Source organism: Pleurodeles waltl, chromosome 4_1 (genome assembly GCF_031143425.1).
Source record: "Pleurodeles waltl isolate 20211129_DDA chromosome 4_1, aPleWal1.hap1.20221129, whole genome shotgun sequence".
Lineage (NCBI taxonomy): Eukaryota > Metazoa > Chordata > Amphibia > Caudata > Salamandridae > Pleurodeles > Pleurodeles waltl.
Window position 1 is genome coordinate 1,012,656,700 of NC_090442.1, and position 19,195 is coordinate 1,012,675,894.

Sequence of the window (19,195 nt, forward strand, 5' to 3'; positions counted from 1 at the left end):
CACACTAAGATGGCGTTAAGGAGGCCTTTCTCCCGCGACGTATTTACAAAGTGGGGCAATGTTTGTATTTCCCCACTTTGTAAACCCTTGTCTCACATTATGCCTTTGCCAGGCATAATGTATGCCGGAGAGGGAGTGTTCTGACAAAGGGAGGCCCAAATTAATGGCGCAGTGAAATTTACAACATTTCACTGCACAATTTTTTCCATCATTTTTAACGCCTGCTCACAGCAGGCATTAAAATGATGCACCCATTTTAATCAATGGGCCTCCCTGTGCTTTGCTACACTAGCATACATTTTTTTGACTGTAATGCAGCAAAGCGCCACAATACAGTTGAAAATGTTGACGTTATTGCCCTAACGACCGCCATGGTGCACCATGTTGTAAATACGGTGCAACCTTGATGTAATTAGGCGGGTCTCGGGTGACATGCCCCTAAGAGTTTTGCCATCTGAGCATACCTGGAGACTGCAGACAAATTCTAAAGGAAGCTACAGCACCAGCAACAAATAAGGCATAGTATCTAGAATGGAGATATTTTGTAGCATGAGTCCATGGAGAGAAGTTAAACCTGCTTAATATGGCGCCACATCTCTCCTTTCTGTTACATCAGACTTATTGTTCATCTCATTTAAGAGCCAGTTTGCCTCAATTTCAAGATTTTCAAGGTATACGAATGAAGTGTCATTATATTCACAGAGAGTGGTCAAGGATTTTATGAAATGTTTGTTTTAAAACTTCCACGTGCACCAAAATTGGTTCCAGAGTGGGAGCTGAGTACTGTTTTGACAGCATTAATGAAGACGCCTTTTGAACCAATTCATAAAGCATTTATAAAACAGTTGACATGGATGAATGCATTTCTGCTGGTGATTACTTCAGCTCGAAGATTTAGTGAACTAAAAACTCTATGCAAATTCACTGATTTTCTTCTAAGGCTAACATGACTCTTGTAACTAATCCAAAATGAATTCTGAAGGTGGAAGCGTCATTTCATTTAAAATCAATCGAGCTGCCAATTTTTATTTTTTTAATCTAATTGCAGCGGCAGAAAGGACACTATGGCCCTCATTACAACTTTGTAACCGCCATGCGGCCGCACTCCCGCGGTAGCCATTATGACTTCTCCGCTGGGCCGGCGGGCGGAAACCGAGTTTCTGCCCGCCGGCCCAGCGGGGATGTCAGCCGCAACATGGGAGCCAGCTCCAAATGGAGACGGCGGTGTTGCGGCCATGTGACGGGTGCAGTTGCAGACAGTGAAAAGCTTTATGGGGCTGTGCCAGGGGGCCCCGCGACTACCCTTTCCGCCAGCCATTACCACCATTAAAAGGCTGGCGGGAAGGGGACTCGTAATCCCCTGGGCGGAGGATTAAATCCGCCGGGACCAACGTGGCGGAAAACCTAGAAGGTTCCCCGTCCCAGCCGCTTGCTCTAAGATGCCGCCTTTGGAGTAAGTGTGACTACAAGGGGCAACTCCCCTCCCCTTTTTCCCAGACCTGAGGCAATATGCCTTTACACAATAGGGCCTTCCTTATTTACCTCGAACAGGTAGGTAGGCCCAGTGTGCATTTCAATGCATGTGCTCACCTTTTAGCTGAGCCAGCCACCCCCATATACAGGAGGGATTCCAGGCCCCGACGAATACCACAGACCAGCTTGGCTATAGGAGCGGGCAGAAACATGTTGGCCATATAATTTTGGATGACACCTTGAACCATTATGTTCAAGATTGTCTCATATTGTTTTTAATCTTACCAACAAACACTGTTTTTAAAGGATTAAATTATACAGGTGATTTGTGAGGTAATTTTAGCATTTATTTCCCTTCAACTGGAGCCCCGCTTTATCCAGGAAGATAAAATTTCAGCACTCCCTCAGTGTTCTTTTAACAACGAGGTTGAGTCCGCCCATGTGGTATCATCTTACCTGGGTGGGGGTAGGTGGTCAAATGATGAAGCATGACACTAAAATGTGTGTGAGACCACCTAGTACATAAAGGGAACACCCCCACCCTTCTCTGAACAGTCCACTGTCACTACCACATTCCATGCCTACAATTGCATCACCAAGTAGGTGACCTACTTACCTGTGAAACGGGCCAGAGGAGCCCGCTTTTAGCACTCCCCATACACGCTGTGGTATAGTTTTGTGTACAAGGGAGATTGTATGGGGTTGATACACTCCTGGAACTCTCTTTTCATGTAATAGTAGAAATCTTTCACAGCTTCTCATGAGTTCACCCAATTCCTCTTGTTATGAGGCTTAAAGTTTTTTCAATATAATTGATTAACATACAGTTTAGAAAATATGACAGTTGGAAGCCTCTGACGGGAGAACAGCTGGGTGACGTGGGCTCTCATTGGCTGGAGTTTGCCTCATGTATAATCTTGTGGGTATGGTGAGAACTGAATGTAATTCAGTGTTTTTGAGTGTATGAGTACACTGCTGTTTTACCATTATCACTGGGGCTTCTCAGTCTAATGAACGGGAATGTTTCAAACATGTGAATGTGTGAAAGATGTCATTGCTGGAGAGCGGTGTAAAAGGTAAGTAAATTGTTTCTTTCTCTTCAGTTCCAGGAAATACTTTGATAATGTGTGCTTTTGGAGAACAATAAATAGTTAGCTTTTACACAATGTTAAATTTTTTGATGGGGGCACCATAAGTCCCCCAAAAATAAAAAATATATTTATTTTAGCCACAATTTATTCTTTAGTTGGCAAAGGCCTGGTAGCTCCCCTAACAATAAAGTTTTAGAAAAATCATGGCAAAAAAAAAAAACATTGGCAAAGCCAAAAGGCTGGCAGCCAACGCTAGACCTATTGACTTTGCCAATGCTTGTTTTACTGTTCCCTGAGGCTGGCACAATAAATCAAGCTTTCTTTTGTCAGACCTAACAAATACGTCTTTATGTAGATGCTCACGTAGAGCAATGAGGCAGATTGCCCTCTTAATGGCTCTTAAACTATAGAACCTTCTATTTCTAGCCAACAGTGCAAATCTCATAGATGCTTTTTAGAACTCCTTAAATGAGTTACACATTACTAGAAATTGTGTACGAAATAATGGTTTTATCATATGCAGACACTAAGGGCCATATGTACGAACACTTTTTCACATAGACATAGAATGGGTAAAACCTTTTAAAACATCTGGCCCTAAATCACTTGAGGAAAACAAGACACTTTGAAACTGAAGCTGGGCATACGTGGGCTTTCCGTTCTTTGTTGCTGAGGGCTGAAGGGAGAAGGAACGCCAGTGGGTGTGGGGGAGCCAGCTCAGGTAGAGTGAGCTCTTTGTTGATGGGACAAGAGGACCTCAGCAGACAGAACTAGACAGATCCTCCTGTGTATGGAGCTGTGCGGTAAAAACAAGCTTCGTGTTTACAATAAACAGAAGCGCAGAAGCCATAGCCAGGCCGGGCAGGCCTTGGTGGGGCCCACCTGCACGCGCGCCCTTCCTTCTGTGTCCTGTTCCCCGGTGCTGCGCTGAAGGCTCAGTCTGTGCTCGGTCCTCGCTCTGCAGACATGCTGCCGGCTACTAGTGTCCTCTGCCCTCTGCTCCTGGCCCTCGGGGTCCTGCCTCTAGGGGCCGTGGCGGAGGGACATGTGCCCGTGCTGCTTTGGTCCACCCGGAGGTAGGTGAAACGAACGAATTATAGCGGCTTTTACTTCAGACACCTTAAATGGAAGATTATTTATCGATTTACCTCTTACTATAATTTTGTACAACTTCGAATTAAGAACATCATTGAACTGTACAATGACTATGTAATACTCATAATTTAAAACACATACAGGGCTTTTATTCAAGCGCTATATTTGGAAAATGTTGTCTATATAAACATTTATACTCATACGAAATTAGTACGAATTTTACTGATCACAGACGATGAAAGAATGAGTAGCTCACATCTTTACTGTCTTCCAACGTGAGAGAAACCTCATTGATCGTCATAAATTATGATGTGTGTTCATAATTAGGCAGAACGTTCCTTTAAAGCAAATACAACTGTCGCCTTTGGGTAACCCGAGGGCCCCACATTGCAGGGCCAATGCTGGGAGACGCACATCTGCTGGCGACGTCCTGTGACTGGGCGCCCGGCCCTAAGCCCACTGTAGGGTGTCCCTGTGCCCCATATTACCAGTGCAGCCTGGCGCCGCACTGCCCGCTGCTTGAGTCCTAGGTACTGCGCAGCCGTTTTCAACCTTCGCGCCGGCGGATGTCCCACTGTCCCATGATATAAATGCATGGCTTTATAGACAACCCCTAGCACCAGCACACCGGGGGATGTCCTTATTACAAATGCAGTCCAGAGCAGTGTGCACATATGACTTGACCCCCTGAGAGCTGCTTTCAGAGCTGAATAGGTTGAGGACCCCCATCTCATCCTACCTTGAAAGCAGCCCCTGGCCCCCAGCCTTCTGAAGTCCTTGTGCACGATATTAAAATAGCGGTCTTCGGTGGCTAGTGTTTAATTTTAAAGCAATCATTTCGAAGCCTGATGTATTTCTCCGAAGCCTGCTGGCGCTATTGAATGTTGGTGTACGGAATATCAAGTGGTGTAGTCTTGGTTCCATCTCACGCCTCTTTAATCCTCCCCCAGCCACTCCCTTTTGTTTTTTTTCATGATGTTTTCCGTTTTTTTCTTACTCATTCTTCGGGAAATAATTCAGTGACAGCTGATTTAGTGTAAAAGGTCATTTATTAGGACAGGATTGCATAATTTACATAACCATTAACTTTTAAACATAACCGTAACTTTAATAAAGCCCTCCCATTAACATCTCCTGGCTCATCCTTCCCCTTCAAACCCTTATCTCGTTTCCATTCCCCTACGCGCTCCCCTTTTCCTTTCATGCCCCATTTGGTTCGCGCGTACCCCCACTCAGAGCCTTCACCTGCTTGTTTATTCCCTGGAAGGGTGGCCAAGCCCGCATCTGACTCACCACCCTCCCCCATCTACTGCACGCTCGCCCTTGCAACCTGCCCTAACTGACAATTAACCTCCCCCCTTAGCTAATTGACCCTAAACTTCCGTCCTTCCAGTCGCCCTTCTAATTGCCGGGTGGGTGGGAGGCCAAACTAAAGCGCGCGATGGGAACGCGGAAAGAGGCCGGTCCCTCCACCCCCAACCCCTTTTATTCCCTCCCCTTAAACCCACCCCCACTTACCTTTTCCCCCAATCCCTGTCCTCTTCGCCGTCACTTCCTTCCCGAAAAGTCCCGCGGGAAGACTAGAGCGTTGCTCTGCTTCCTGCGGGCCCCTCCATCGGGAAATAATTCAGTGACAGCTGATTTAGTGTAAAAGGTCATTTATTAGGACAGGATTGCATAATTTACATAACCATTAACTTTTAAACATAACCGTAACTTTAATAAAGCCCTCCCATTAACATCTCCTGGCTCATCCTTCCCCTTCAAACCCTTATCTCGTTTCCATTCCCCTACGCGCTCCCCTTTTCCTTTCATGCCCCATTTGGTTCGCGCGTACTCCCACTCAGAGCCTTCACCTGCTTGTTTATTCCCTGGAAGGGTGGCCAAGCCCGCATCTGACTCACCACCCTCCCCCATCTACTGCCAACCAGCAGAAACCCATTTGGCGTTTTGCTGCCCCACCCCCCTTAAGGCCACGCTACTGCGACCAGTACTTCTCATTTCTCGTTTGCAATTCACAATTTCTCTCCCCACAACTCTTCAAAAACACAGTCTCAGATCTGTCAGATAGTATGCATTTCCCACTGTGGACAGGTGAACACCATAGTCCCTGAAAAGTGCAACCTCCTGCTCTGTAATGTTCCCATATTTCAATATTTTGCTCCCTTGCGCCCCCCAAAAAGCCCTCATGGCTCTGTTAAGTTTCCTTCGAGCCCGCTTCATGGCTCCATGCTTCACTGCCCCTCTCCACACTCTGCGTGGAACCAAATCTGTCCACCCCAAGCATGTACTATGCGTTTATTTTTTATTTTTTTATTTTTTTACTCCAAAAACCCTCTGCATGTATTGCAGTAGCATGATACCTGACCGTTTCACAAGATCATTCTCTCCCAAATGTATGATTAACAAATCTGTACATCCCCCGCTCAATAAGTTAGCAGTGATGAAAGAAGCAGTTTACCCCACCGCATTCCGCTCTTTTCCCACCATAGCACCTCGTGCCGTCTGCTGGATAGTCCCTAGGCCCGACCAAATATCTGTTCCTCCGCGGACTTCGCCGCCCCATGGACAATTGAATGGCCGACCAGCCATGTAACCATCTTGCCCTGCGCTGGACCAAACGCGTCTCCTGCAATGGAAAAACAACTGTAACATGTGTTTTTTTTTTTTTTTTTTTAAATTTTTATTTTTATTTTTTATTTTTATATAACAAACCTCTCCCCCTTTTACCCCAAAAAAACCCCTTACAGCTATTTCTCCCCACCTTTCAGGGTCTAACGTAACGTTCGCAAAACTTCGATCGCCCGTGGCCTATCGCCTTGATTTTAGCCCAGTCCCAATCCAAAAATGCGCCGCAGCCGTAGCTACCCCAATCCTAAACGGATGCGTACCAAAAACCCAATGGCCTGGCGACCCACACGTCCCAAACGCCATCCTTAAACCTCGTAAAAGCTGAAATCTATTAAGCTTGGACCCTGATCTGTGTACAACAAACCCCTGCTTCCTTGTTTGACATCCGTGAGGATTGAACTTGCTCCATTCTGTGACTGGGCAAGTCAATACCTTGCCCCCTTCCTCTAACTGTACCCACTTCCTTTTACCTAGCTGATTGTTTTCCGACCGTCTAAGTCATGACCCCCCAGTCGATCGCCGTGCACACCACCTCCTTGTATCGCATCCCAACTGCTGCCCCCCCTCAAACAAATCTGACACTCTAAAAGCTCCAAAAACATCCACCCATGCATGCGCGGAAAAGTGCTAGTTCGCATTCGTCTGCACAACTTCCCGGCCGTACGCGTAAACCACTTTAGTGACAAATCAAAATCAATGGGTTTCCTGGCCGTTCTACCCTCTACCGCTCTGATTCTTCCCCAAAACATTCCACATTCTTCTCAACGTTCATTTCTTGCCTGGTCGTGATCAAAACAATTTCCCATACAAAGATACACCCGCCAGTTTACCCCTGATCTTGGCCGCTGATAAACCTCTTCGAATCATGCACAGCCCAAAATGCAACGCCCGATGCTCTAGCTGTTATTCACTCTGTCCCCAAAAATTTCCTGTAGCCGCTCCAAAGCTGAAAAACCAACCATGCCAAACGAAAACATTGCTGAGTGGATTCCGCTAAGGACATCTCCACCAGTCCCGTGATCATCATCCCCCCCATACCCAAATGTCTGCCGGGTCCGCTGTCTTGGGCCACGCCTCTGCGCACCATCTATCCTCCCAGAAAAACCCCAAAACATGCGCACCAGCCATACTGTCTCTTCCTCAGAGAAACACGTGGATACCGTTGCATTGTTCCAGAAATGTTTCCCAACTTTAACCTCTCCTCTGAGTCCCACTGACCCTCCTATTCTGTGGTGTGTCAAAAGCTGCGCCCAAAACGAACAACCTAGCCGCCTGCAAAAAACGTCCTCTCCCCCTAACTGCCCTACAAGCGAAGTTAAAGTGCCCCAACAGCTTCTGGGCTGTTCTCCAATCTATTTTTCATGCCTCCCGCACCGTGGCCGAGAAAACCAGCATCTCCGTTACTTCCTGTGCCGGTAATCTGGCCGTCATTGTACTGGAGTCTAACTCAAATACCCAGAAAGGTGATAAACGATGAGGGACCTTTGGCCTTTCCGAGTGACCCAGCACTCCCATCTGCTGTGCCATGTCCTGAATTTTTTTTAATTTATTTTTTATATATAGCTGTCCGGCATTCCCCTGCATCTTTACTTCCTACAAAAAAGGGGCGTCATTCAAAAATAATGGGCCACCGCCTAAATGCCCACTGCTCTTGACAAAAACCCACCGCATGAAGGTGTTAAGGCTTCGAACCAGGCACATGAAATCGCACAAACCCATGGGCAGGACCCTGTCCGCATGGCTTGCTCCTCCAAACTGCATCTCCACCAAATCAAAAATCCCTTGGATGTATCGGCAATAGCCTGCACGCTGATTGTATATCGCATTTTGCCAGTTCTGCCCCATGGCCACATGCCCTGACCAATTTTATAGCATCCTCCACAGATACATACACCACCCTGGTGTCTTCCGCTGCCATGAAATCGTTAACATATGTGCCCTCCAGCCATGAGAGGTGATGTTTCAACCTGAAATCACCCGGGGCCTTCTTCGGCACGACTCCCCATGTAGATATCCTCCAATTCTGCCTTGGCCACTCATAAAAATTGGGCCCACAATTCTGCCCAATGCCCGTTCCTTGTCCAAATTTTTCTTTACCACCTGTGGTGTTTCCTTTGCAGACCGCAATTGTCCGCCCAACGTCTCACCCGTGGGCCTTGGTAACTGACCCTGCAACCTTCTTGCAAACCTTCTGTTAACTTAAAACAGCTGCCCTATACCGTGCATATACGCAGCCATGGGAAAATAAAGTCTAACCCGACTGGCGTAGGCCCCTTTGAGGCTGTAGCGCCCAGTGTCCCTCTGCCTTTAGCAGCCCTCCCTTGTTCAGAGGGACTGAAAAGTGAAAAAACATTGTGTGCCCGGGTGACGGCCCCCGCTCTTGAAACAGTCATGGTTACCTCTGCAAAGATGTCTGGAGCAGAAACCCCTGTTGAAATTCCAGCACGCTCCTGTCGTGTTAGGTGTTGTTCTTATGTCCCACACCCGCCCCCCTTGGGGCGGGACGTGCCTGAAAACGTCTTATATACTACTGGTAACCCACTGGCCGTATGTGTCGATGCTGCAGATTGTGATGAAATCATCCACTGCATCCCTAATTCTGGGTCTAGGGCCCCCCATGGCTTATCTTTACTAATGCTCACTCAAGCTCTGAACTCCTCATCCAAAATCAGCCAGGCTAAACCCCCAAAATGCATCTGCACTTCCCTAATGATGCTCCTGTATTTAAATAGTGCTATAGCCCTGTCAAGGTATCTCTCGCAATAAATGCTTTCAAAGATTAAAAACGCTGATGTCCAATCGCCCATATTACTTGGCACCCTCGGCCTACAGGCCAACTCCCACTCCTCTTCCTTATGACCTTTCTTTGGCTTGCGTGTCCCTATGTAACAGTTTAAAACGTCTACGTACTCGTGTCTCCATATTCTGGCCTTTGTTTCATCCGCTATGTGTGAGCCAATGGCATAGCCAGACCCATATAGGGTAGCCTTGTCTTCGTTCTCCCCCTTCCTACTCATCTTTGCCTGAATTCTCTCCTGCAGCCTTGTCCCCGTCTTCAGTTGTACCTCTGGCTTGCAGCTCTGTGCCATTTTCCCCTCGCTGCTTATCTTTTCCTGTTAGTGTGTCAAATATCGCAACTTCCTTTACCCCCATGGACTTGTAATTGGAGTGTCGTCCCCTTTTGCAATGTCCCCCCCAAACCGACCACCTTTGCCCGTTACCTCTGCCATGCGTAGCCACCGGCCGCAAAACCTTCCGGGCCCCTCGGCCCCATGCTTGTTCTTGCTGTCTTTCCTGTTGGCCACTAGTATTGTCCCGCTCCTGCAAAACGGAAAACAGAGAGAGGGGTTGCGCCGCTCCTACGTCCCTTTCCCTTCCCCCTTGTACCGTGCCCTCCGTTTCCTTGATCTCCCCCTCTTCCCATTCTTCCAGATCCTCTTCTCAGTCAAGTTCCAGCACACCCTCTTCGCACACATCCATCCGTTTTTTACCACTCCCACTCCTCATCATGTAGCTATTAGACATGTCATCGTGACCCACATGGCGTCCGCCATCTCTGTGTTGTCCCCGATCCTGCGGAGTAGAGAAGGCCGCCGGAGGCCCCTCTAGCGCTTCTGACCAACGCGCTGGGGCCATCTTGCGCCCCGTTGGTATGGCTTCCTTTCTGCCAACCTCTTACGTTGGCATTAACCTTCCGCAAGCCGCATGGCCGTATGCGTCACCGGCTCCCATCACGCTGCCTAAACCACTATCCTCCCCGACTTCTTGTCCCCTTCCGCTCAGGCCCCATACCAAATGCGAAGCGCCGCTTGTGCCACCTCTACGACGCGGCTGTTTGCCGCAGCACTGAGGCGGAGTTCCTACCCGACCTTGCCTGCCTGTACCCCCCTGCAGCGGGCCCCAAAGGTGCGTTGAGAGAGCTGCATGGGCCCTGCCTAACTTGGTGCCTCCCCGGGTCCTGCGTAGAGCCTGGCCCGGGGGGGGGGGGGGGTCCCGCTAGTGCGTTGGTTGTGCCTTGTGTAACAGCCACCATGTACCGAAACGTTTTTTTTTTTTTGGGGGGGGGGGGATGGGGCCTGTATTGCCCCTTACTCACCTAATTGGGCCTTAAGGGCCGGTGGCGAGGGCCCCACACTGTCATGAGGTGGGCTCCCCCACCTAGATAAATATAGCTGCCTAGCCTGGGTCTGTCGCGTAGCATTATCTTTGTGTTTATATTTCTTTCTATTTATTTATTGTTAGTAGGATTTATTTATTTTATTTATTTATTTATTTTTTAAAAATTTTTTTTTTTTTTTGGGCCTCACGCGGTCGGGGCCAGTGTAATCTGCCGCCACAGTAATATCCTGTTGGCCTATAAGCAAAAAAGGGGCCTGCTGGCAGGGCCCCCAGGAGCCGCGGTGCCTTAAAAAGCCCCCACCAACCCTCTCCCGCGGCCGCGATGCCGCAAGTGCCTTTGTTCCTGCGAAAAACGAGGGGGAGGGGCGGCCGCTCGAACGGGAGCGCTGGCTGCCTCCCGTAGATGTGAGGAAAGGAGGAGGGGGGGCGCGGGATGAAAACGCGCCCCCGACCTACTGCATAAAGGATAAAAAAAGGGGGAGGTACCCGTATACCCCTTCCCCTTTACATGCCACCCTACCTGCAATCCAGAAAAGAAAGGGGTCCCGCCGATACCAAAACCCCAGGGACCGGCCACTCCAAACTAAACCGCGCGATGGGAACGCGGAAAGAGGCCGGTCCCTCCACCCCCAACCCCTTTTATTCCCTCCCCTTAAACCCACCCCCACTTACCTTTTCCCCCAATCTCTGTCCTCTTCGCCGTCACTTCCTTCCCGAAAAGTCCCGCGGGAAGACTAGAGCGTTGCTCTGCTTCCCGCGGGCACCTCCATTCCCCGTGCGTGTTTTTCTTTCTCGCACTTTTGTTCAAAGTCTGATGAGATAAAAGTAAGTGCTGGTCTGGAAAATTGATGCAGGTGTGCCCTACCTGCAGCCAACGGTTCAAATTACGCACTTTGGGTGCCAGACCACACCCTTGTGCGCCAAAGGGTGACCTTGTGCCCTCGCCTGAGCGCGTTCCTGGGTGCCACACGGCATCCCGTTCATGTACGCAGGTGTTTTTTTTCTTTTTTCCTCTGAGCACTACCCACTAAAGTCTTGTGTCTTCAAGTTTGCTGGAAGTTGCACACACCTGTAAGACGGCTCATCACCCACAAATGAGTGAAGTGACACCACACCAGGCAGTCTGTGTGAGGAGCACACTGGATGGCGAGAGCCGTCACACAGCAGTACCAAGTCCAGACATCAATTTGCTACGGTTGCTACTGAGTGTGCTATAAGGCCCTAAATGATTTAACCTGAGAGGCACAGGTTCAGAAGGACCTCCTGGGATCCAAAAGGGCTCAACATCCTAAACACACTAATCTCCTGTCTCTCGCACATACTACTGTTGAAAACATTTATTTAAAATACGGATATATCTGTCAGGCGACAGCTTGATTAAAATGTTCTGGTACCAGATCGGTTTGTCTCATACAGTAGTTTGGCCACCCTATGGCATGTTAACCCGTAGACAAGCACAAAACCCATAAGGGAGGTTGGTCAAGGGTTGGCTGGTAGGTTCTGTTTCTGACTTTTGTCTTGGATTCCAAAGCACTTTTCGCAATTCGTAATGCTCCTACATGTTCTCTTTTTAAAATAAAGTGCTCTAAGCTTTGTTGGTTTTATGTAAGGCATTAACGCATCTACGTCTCATCTTGCTAATTTTGGGTTCTCCAGCTAAGTGCAGAAAATGGCAATGGGCAAGATGTGTTTGGCTTTGTGGATTTGTGAGGTGCCAGTGACTGACATCTAAAAGAGTCTTGAGTGGAAGCTCGCTTTCTTTGACTCAGTCCAGTCTTTCTGGTTGCTAATGGTCTGGTTCAAACTCACTGCTCAGTATCTCCCCCCCCCCTCCCCGGGCAGGTCATGTGCCTGACCAACTGCAAGTATTTCTTTACTAATGCTTAAGGCTTCCTATTAGAGTTCCCACATAAATGTCATAATTAAAAGAAGCACTGACAAAGCCAATAGGTTTAGCATTTTTTTCAAGAATCAATGGCATTCACAGTTTCTTGCCCTTTAGAAGCTGCAATTGGCACTTTCGTCATGCAGGGTGAAATACCTTAAACAGTTGCTAGAGTAGCCTCCAGTTAGACACAAATGCTTTCTTATCAGGCTGCAGCATTACAAGATTGTACTAGAGGCCATCTGTAGCGTAATTTACACTATTTTAACAAAATCACCACCTCAGGGCTGGTGGAAGATATAGGCACTGCAGATGCGGAGGAAGGTAGGTAAGATATGGTAGGTATGGTATGTACATTAAGTTAGGTATTTTAGAAGGGTATGGTAGTCTAGGTATCATGGGTTGTTTTGTAATTTATTGTAGTTATGGTAGGTAGCTGTGGCAGACTTGGTAGGTAGGTGAGAAGGCATGCCCAGTAAATTGATATAGTAGGTAGGCTTGTTGTATAGGTGTGATAGGTTAGGTATTTTAAGGTGACTACGGTAGGTAGACTAGATGTTATAGATTAGGTATGGAAGCTATCATAAGCCTGGGATGATAGGCAAAGTAAGTTAGGAAAACTACATTAAGTATGGGAGGTACGGTATGTTAGATATGGTAAGTTAGGCACAGTCGCTAAGTATGGCAGGTGTGCACCGTAGATATGGAAGGTTAACTATGGTATGCTACGTAGGTTACATATGGTGTGATATAACATTGTGTCTGCTATTTAAAAGTTTATTAAAACTTCCAAATCATAGCATTCATTATGAGAAGCACAATCACCAACTATAATTATTAAAGCACACTTAGGCCCTCATTATGACATTGGCGGTCCTCCCCCATGCTGGCGGTGGCGGTAACACTGCCGTCGGCGTGGTGTGTTGGACCGCCAGATTACGAACATGGTGGTGAACAGGCTGCAAAGCAGCCAGTTCACCGCCTGTACCACCAGGGCGGTCGGACCGCTGGAGCGAAGGTGGCCCACCTTCGCCAGGGCAGTCCACCATAGACCGCTGACGGTATTTGGAGTCTCTTTTCTGCCAGGGATTTCCTGGCGGCAACCCTGCCAGGAAATCCCTGGCGGAAAGGACACTGGTGCCAGGAATTTACATTCCTGGCGCCAGTATGCGACTCCCCCCAGTTCCCCCCCCACACAGCCACGGTCCCACCTAAGCCTGTGGGGACCCCCCAACCCTCGTAGAGACCACCCCACCCCCACCCTATCCAAGTATGCACACACCACACACACACACACACACACATGCATTCACGCATTCGCACACTCATACAGACACACACATACACTCGCACACACCCCACCACCTTGCATCCATTCACACACTCACACACTCACAAACGCACACAAACACCACCCCCATCTAATCATACAAATGCACACACCCATGCACTCACACACCACTCATCACCCACCTCCCCTATCGGACAGGTACTTACCTTTTCTCAGTGGTCATCCAGGAGGGGACGGGATCCTTGGGGCCTGCTCCGCCGCCAGCGCCCCACCACCACAACACCGCCACCCCTATTACCAACTCGTAATAGGCGTGGTGGTGTTCTGATGACTTGGCGGTGCAAGCAGGGCAGCCTCCACTGCACCGCCGACTGGTAGTATGGCTGCTGGCGGCTCTCCGTCCAAATTCTGGCAGAAAGACGCCAGCAGTCATAATATGGCGGTCCACGTTATAGACCGCCGAAGTCATAATGAGGCCCTTAGTTCCTTATAGATAAATGATTTATTTTGTTTATTATAAACTCAATATAGTTGGTGGTACCATTCACATTGTCAAAAATCTATTCCTGCAAGGAAAAAAAGTTAATTCATATCTAGCCAGATATACTGAGGCTTTTTAGAGTGGCAAAGGGTCCAATTATCGGACCCTTTAGAACCGAAAAATGTAGGGTGACCAGAATTTTAAAGCCAAAAACTGGGACATTTCTCAAAAATAGAAAAAGGACTACAATTTTACTTCAACTGAGCTCACAGAATGACAGAGGTCATCAGCATAAGAGTTACAGAATAGGCTTTAGGAACATAAACCAATGCAATTTGTAAAACCAGTATAATGCCTGTTAATTAAATTTCTGATAGCGCCTGCTAATTATCTCTGGTTTGGAAAACAAACAAAATTACCTCCCACTGTTTTCAGTCGACCCTCTCTAAAAACCGGGACATGAGTTATATATTTCCTCAAATTTGCCAGGACAGCTGATGTCAACACGGGACTGTCTCGGTAAATCCAGTTCATCTGGTCACCCTATAAAAATGGCATTTTTTATGTGCTAACACAAACTATGATTCAGTAACTCAATACCAAGTTACCTTTTGGGTTTGCAACTATATATTGAATTGTTATTTGGAAGGACAAATTTAGGGTGTCCCTGTCAAATAGTTGGTCAGAATGGGATATATTAATGTTTTCGACCGAAATCAAGTGGCATAACATTAATAGTTTACAAGCTACACAAAAGTAATGATAACCCATTCCCGAGACTATGACAATTAATGCACATCAGTGAAGGAGTACGGAGAAGTGATTGAAATGTACACCTGCAGATGTAACTAACCCTGCCTTCTAAATGCCAGTGTAAATGGTACATGAACATGTACGACGAAGGCAACGGGAGTAGGCTCACATATTGTTTTAAAAATCAGTGACTGAATGGGTGCATCCACTTGATTATGTCTATGCCATCTGGTAGTAGTATGGGCACCATGGAATTGATGGCCGGTAATATCACAACTAAACAGACTTCCAAAGACAGTGTCTATAATTGTTAAAACATAAGCTATTGAGGACACTGAATGATCAATCTAAGATAAACAGGCTTGGCGCCTCTGTATTAAACAATGTGTATTTTTGCACGATCACACAGCACTTTTTTTTTTACAAATGAATGTTAAAATAATGTATTCGTTTCACTTTTTGTTTCACAATTGTTTGGAATATAGCAATCACGTAGTAGGAATGAATACTACATTTTATGAACTATATTTCCCAGAAACAGGAACTGGAGAGATGTAAGGTGGCAATATAAATCGCAGTAGGACTGTGTCAGTCATCCTGTGATCAAGGTCCATGAGGTCCGAAATGCATTGGGGCTTTGTTTTGAGCCATTCTGCCTTAATGGAATAAAATAAACCCAACATAGCTGCTATCCTGGTGAGCGTGTGCAACTCAGGTTGTTTGGAAAACAAAACTGTTGGAGATTTGCTGTGTGGTCCCACCGCAGAGTATTCGCACCACCATTCAAGAGCACAGGGGAGTCCAACAGCGGACCACTTGCTAGATGTATATTTATATATATATATTACCTAGTGGTGGTCGCCACTAGGTAGTTATAGTTAGGACCTAGTTTCTATAGAAAAGCGTTTTTTTGATTTGCCCATATCTTTGTCGCCGGTTGACAAATCTTCACAAAAACTTCCCAAAAACATTTACGCTCACTCCAGCTGCTGTCTAGAAAGTTTCAAGGTGATCTGTCAAGTGGGGGCTGAGAAAAGGGGAGGGGCCCAAAACACATTTTCCACATGCATTTTTCCATAGAGATTTTGAACAGTGATAGCAACTAAACCACTAGTTGGAATTACACAAAATTTGGCAGAAAGGTAAATCTGTTCAGTAGTTTTAAGGAAATTAACGAGAATTCCAATTTGTATATATAGGGACATGAAGGATTCGTGACCCCCTTCTGATCTTGTGCTGAGATCTGATTGGCTGCCAACACTTCAACAAGGAAGTGTTGGCAGCCATCCCAGAAAAAAGTGTAAAATACCCAAAAGGGGTCAGGGTGGAGTCACCCTGGCCCCTTAGCTCTGGTGCTGGGGTCCTAGAGGGACCCCCCCAGAGCTAAAAAGGATTTGGAATTTTTTTTCTCACCAGGATTCATGGTGGAGCCATGGATCCGGCCAAAATGAAAAAAAAAACGAAGCACGGGCTCCCGCGCTTCGTTGTTCTCAAGTTCCCGGGTGGGACAAGTCCTGTGGGCATTGTTAATTTTAATGGGGGGGCTGCCCAGTCCCCCGCAGCCCTGGGGACCACCACCTCCTGGGGGCTAAAAATATTATGGCCCTTATTACAACTTCGGCGGTCTTTCTCCAAGACCGCTGAAGCTGCGGCGCCAGTATACCCCCAGTGCTGGCAGTATATCTGGCACCCTATTATGATTTTTCGCTAGGCCAGCGGACGGTAACAGTGTTTCCGTCCGGTGGCCCAGCAGAAAAGTCACATCAACATTGCCGCCGGCTCGTAATAGAGCTGGCGGCAATGTTGATGTGATTGGGTGCAGTAGCACACGTTGCGTATTTCACTGCCCAAAATTCAGGCAGTGAAATGTGCGATGGGGCTGTGCCTGGGGGCCCCTGCACTGCCCATGCCAAGTGGATGGGCAGTGCAGGGGCCCCCAGGGGCACCCCAAATCCCCCTTACCACTAGCCTTTCCATGGCGGTGTTTACCGCTGTGGACAGGCTGGTGGTTGGGGACTCATAATCCCCTGGGCAGTGGTCTTGCACCGCTGCCCTGGGGATTATGACCACCAGGCGGATTGCACCACAGTCATAATAGCTGTCGGAACACCGCCAGCCTGTTGGCGGTGTTACCGCCAGCTTACCACCGGCCGTCAGGGTCGTATTGAGGTCCTATGTGTGCAGGAGGACACCCCGTCCCCCGCAGCCCCGGGGACCGCCACCTCCCTGGGGCATTAAAGTAATTTGATGTGGGGGCTGCACGGCCCCCACTGCCCCAGAGACCACCACCTCCCTAAGGCTTTAAGGTAATTTGATAGAGGGGGCTGTGCGGCTCCTGTTGCCCTGGGGGCCGCCACATCCCAGGGGCATTAAAGTAATTTGATGCGAGGGGCTGCACAGCCCCCCGCTGACCTGGGGACCACCACCTCCCCTGGGCTATGTTAATTGGAGGAGAAGAGCCACTGATGGCCCTGGGGACCGCCACTCCCTAGGGCCAGCTCCTGCTATGTCCCAGGGTACTCACCCCCAGGACATAGCTGTTTGCTTTTGCTTGGTGGGAGCTAACAACTCCCACCATGCAAAAGCAAACAAAGTCCAGTTTCTGACAGCGGGAGCTGTCGAACAGCTCCCACTGTCAGAAAGCTATGTTTTCATCTGTCTTCCCTGCACATAAATATGCGTGCGGGGAAGACAGCTAAAAATATTTCTCCCACAGGCAGGGAGCTGCTATTAAAAGCAGCTCCCTGCTTGGGGGAGCAGTGCCAGCTCCGACAGGGCGTCGGGAGCGGACAAGTACCGTGGGGGCCTTGAGGCTCTCCCCGCGGTCCTGTCACACTCTCCATGCAATGACTTAAAAAAAAAAAGTAAAGAGTTGCTTGTGGCATAATGGTTAAGGTTACAAACCCTCACACTAAAAGTTGAGGAGTCTAGTCAGGTGTGTCTGTGATCATTTGTCCTACTTTAATTTATTGGCAAAATCAAAGTTTAAGGGAAATAAAAAAAAGGTGATTTCACTCTTTTCAATTGACAAATAGATTTTTCTTCTCAATTTGTTCAGAAACATCTCATTCTAAGTACATCATTCAACAGAACCTTACTCTCTTGCTCTCTCTCGTTCATTCTCTTTCTCCCACCCACACATCCTCTCAGGCCCTTACGCACCTACTCACAGACCCATTCAGACACTCATGCACCCACTCACAGACCCACTCAGACCCTTGTGTATCCACTCACAACCACACTCAGATCCTCACGCACCCACTTAGACCCACTCAGACACTCATGCACCCACTCACAAACTCACTCAGATTGTCACACATCCACTCACAGACCCACTGAAACCCTCACGCACCCACTCGCAGACCCACACAGACACTGATGCTCCTACTCACAGACCCACTGAGGCACTGACGCACCCACTCTCACACCCAGACAGACACTCTCACAGCCACTCTCACATCCAGATTCAACCTGTCACCCCTATTCTCGCACCCATAGAGTGGAGGCCTTCCTGCCCGTAAACAATCACTCCCCTCAATGCAGACACCCTTGCACTATGGTGCAAGGATGTCTGTGTTGGAACAGGTATCTTAATTTAGCAGGGGGAAACGCAGGGGTGCACCGTATTTTTATAAATATGGCACATCCCTGCATTTTCAGGGTGCAGTGTATTCTTATAAATATGGCACATCCCTGCATTTTCAAAATTGGCACAGTGCAGTGCTGCGCCAGTTTCTTGTAGATCGGGCCCTATGAGCGTCCAAGTGTTAAAGCGTGGGGAGAGGTTTCGGGTGAGAGGTCGCTCACCGGGGACAATAAGTGTTACTGCTGGACATAATTCTGAGCCATCTATAATGTATTTATATTGTCATGACAGTTTATCTCTGTGTGCTGTTCTTAATTTGCTGCTGTGTTTTAATTTGATCCCTAAGTGTATTTTGTTTAATGCAAGTCTGGATCAGCCGCATGTGTATATTTTTAGAATCCTCAATATGGAAGTGTAAGAGTGGCCATGCTGATTTTACTGTCTGAGAGTATGGCCATGTATACCATGCTCAATTTGCTGCCTAAGTGGATTTGATACATATGTAAATTGTTAGAATGCACAATATTTGTCAGAATGCTTTAATTTGAATTAACGTTGAGTTGTAGAGTTGAGTACCCTAGTGGTGTGTTGTGGGGTCATGTACCCTAATGTTGCGTTACAGGGTTGTGGACCCTAATGTTGCGATGCAGGGCCATGTACCCTAATGTTGCATTGCAGACCCGTTTACCATAGTGTTGCAAGGTTGAGTACCCTAGTGTTGTGTTGCATGGTTGTGTTAGTGTTGCATTGAAGGGTTGTGTACCCTAGTGTTGCATTGCAGGGTTGGGTA

General features: G+C 47.8%; 1 protein-coding gene across 1 annotated transcript in view; it reads left to right on the forward strand.

The window, feature by feature from the left end:
• Nucleotides 1–3,366: 3,366 nt before the first annotated feature.
• LOC138288350 (V-type proton ATPase subunit S1-like) overlaps nt 3,367–19,195 on the forward strand; it is a 321,316-nt gene continuing 305,487 nt past the window's right edge. The window contains exon 1 of the mRNA XM_069229885.1: nt 3,367–3,640. Within this exon, the coding sequence (XP_069085986.1) occupies nt 3,531–3,640 (110 nt within the window). The 5' untranslated portion in view covers nt 3,367–3,530. The remainder of the gene's footprint in view (nt 3,641–19,195) is intronic.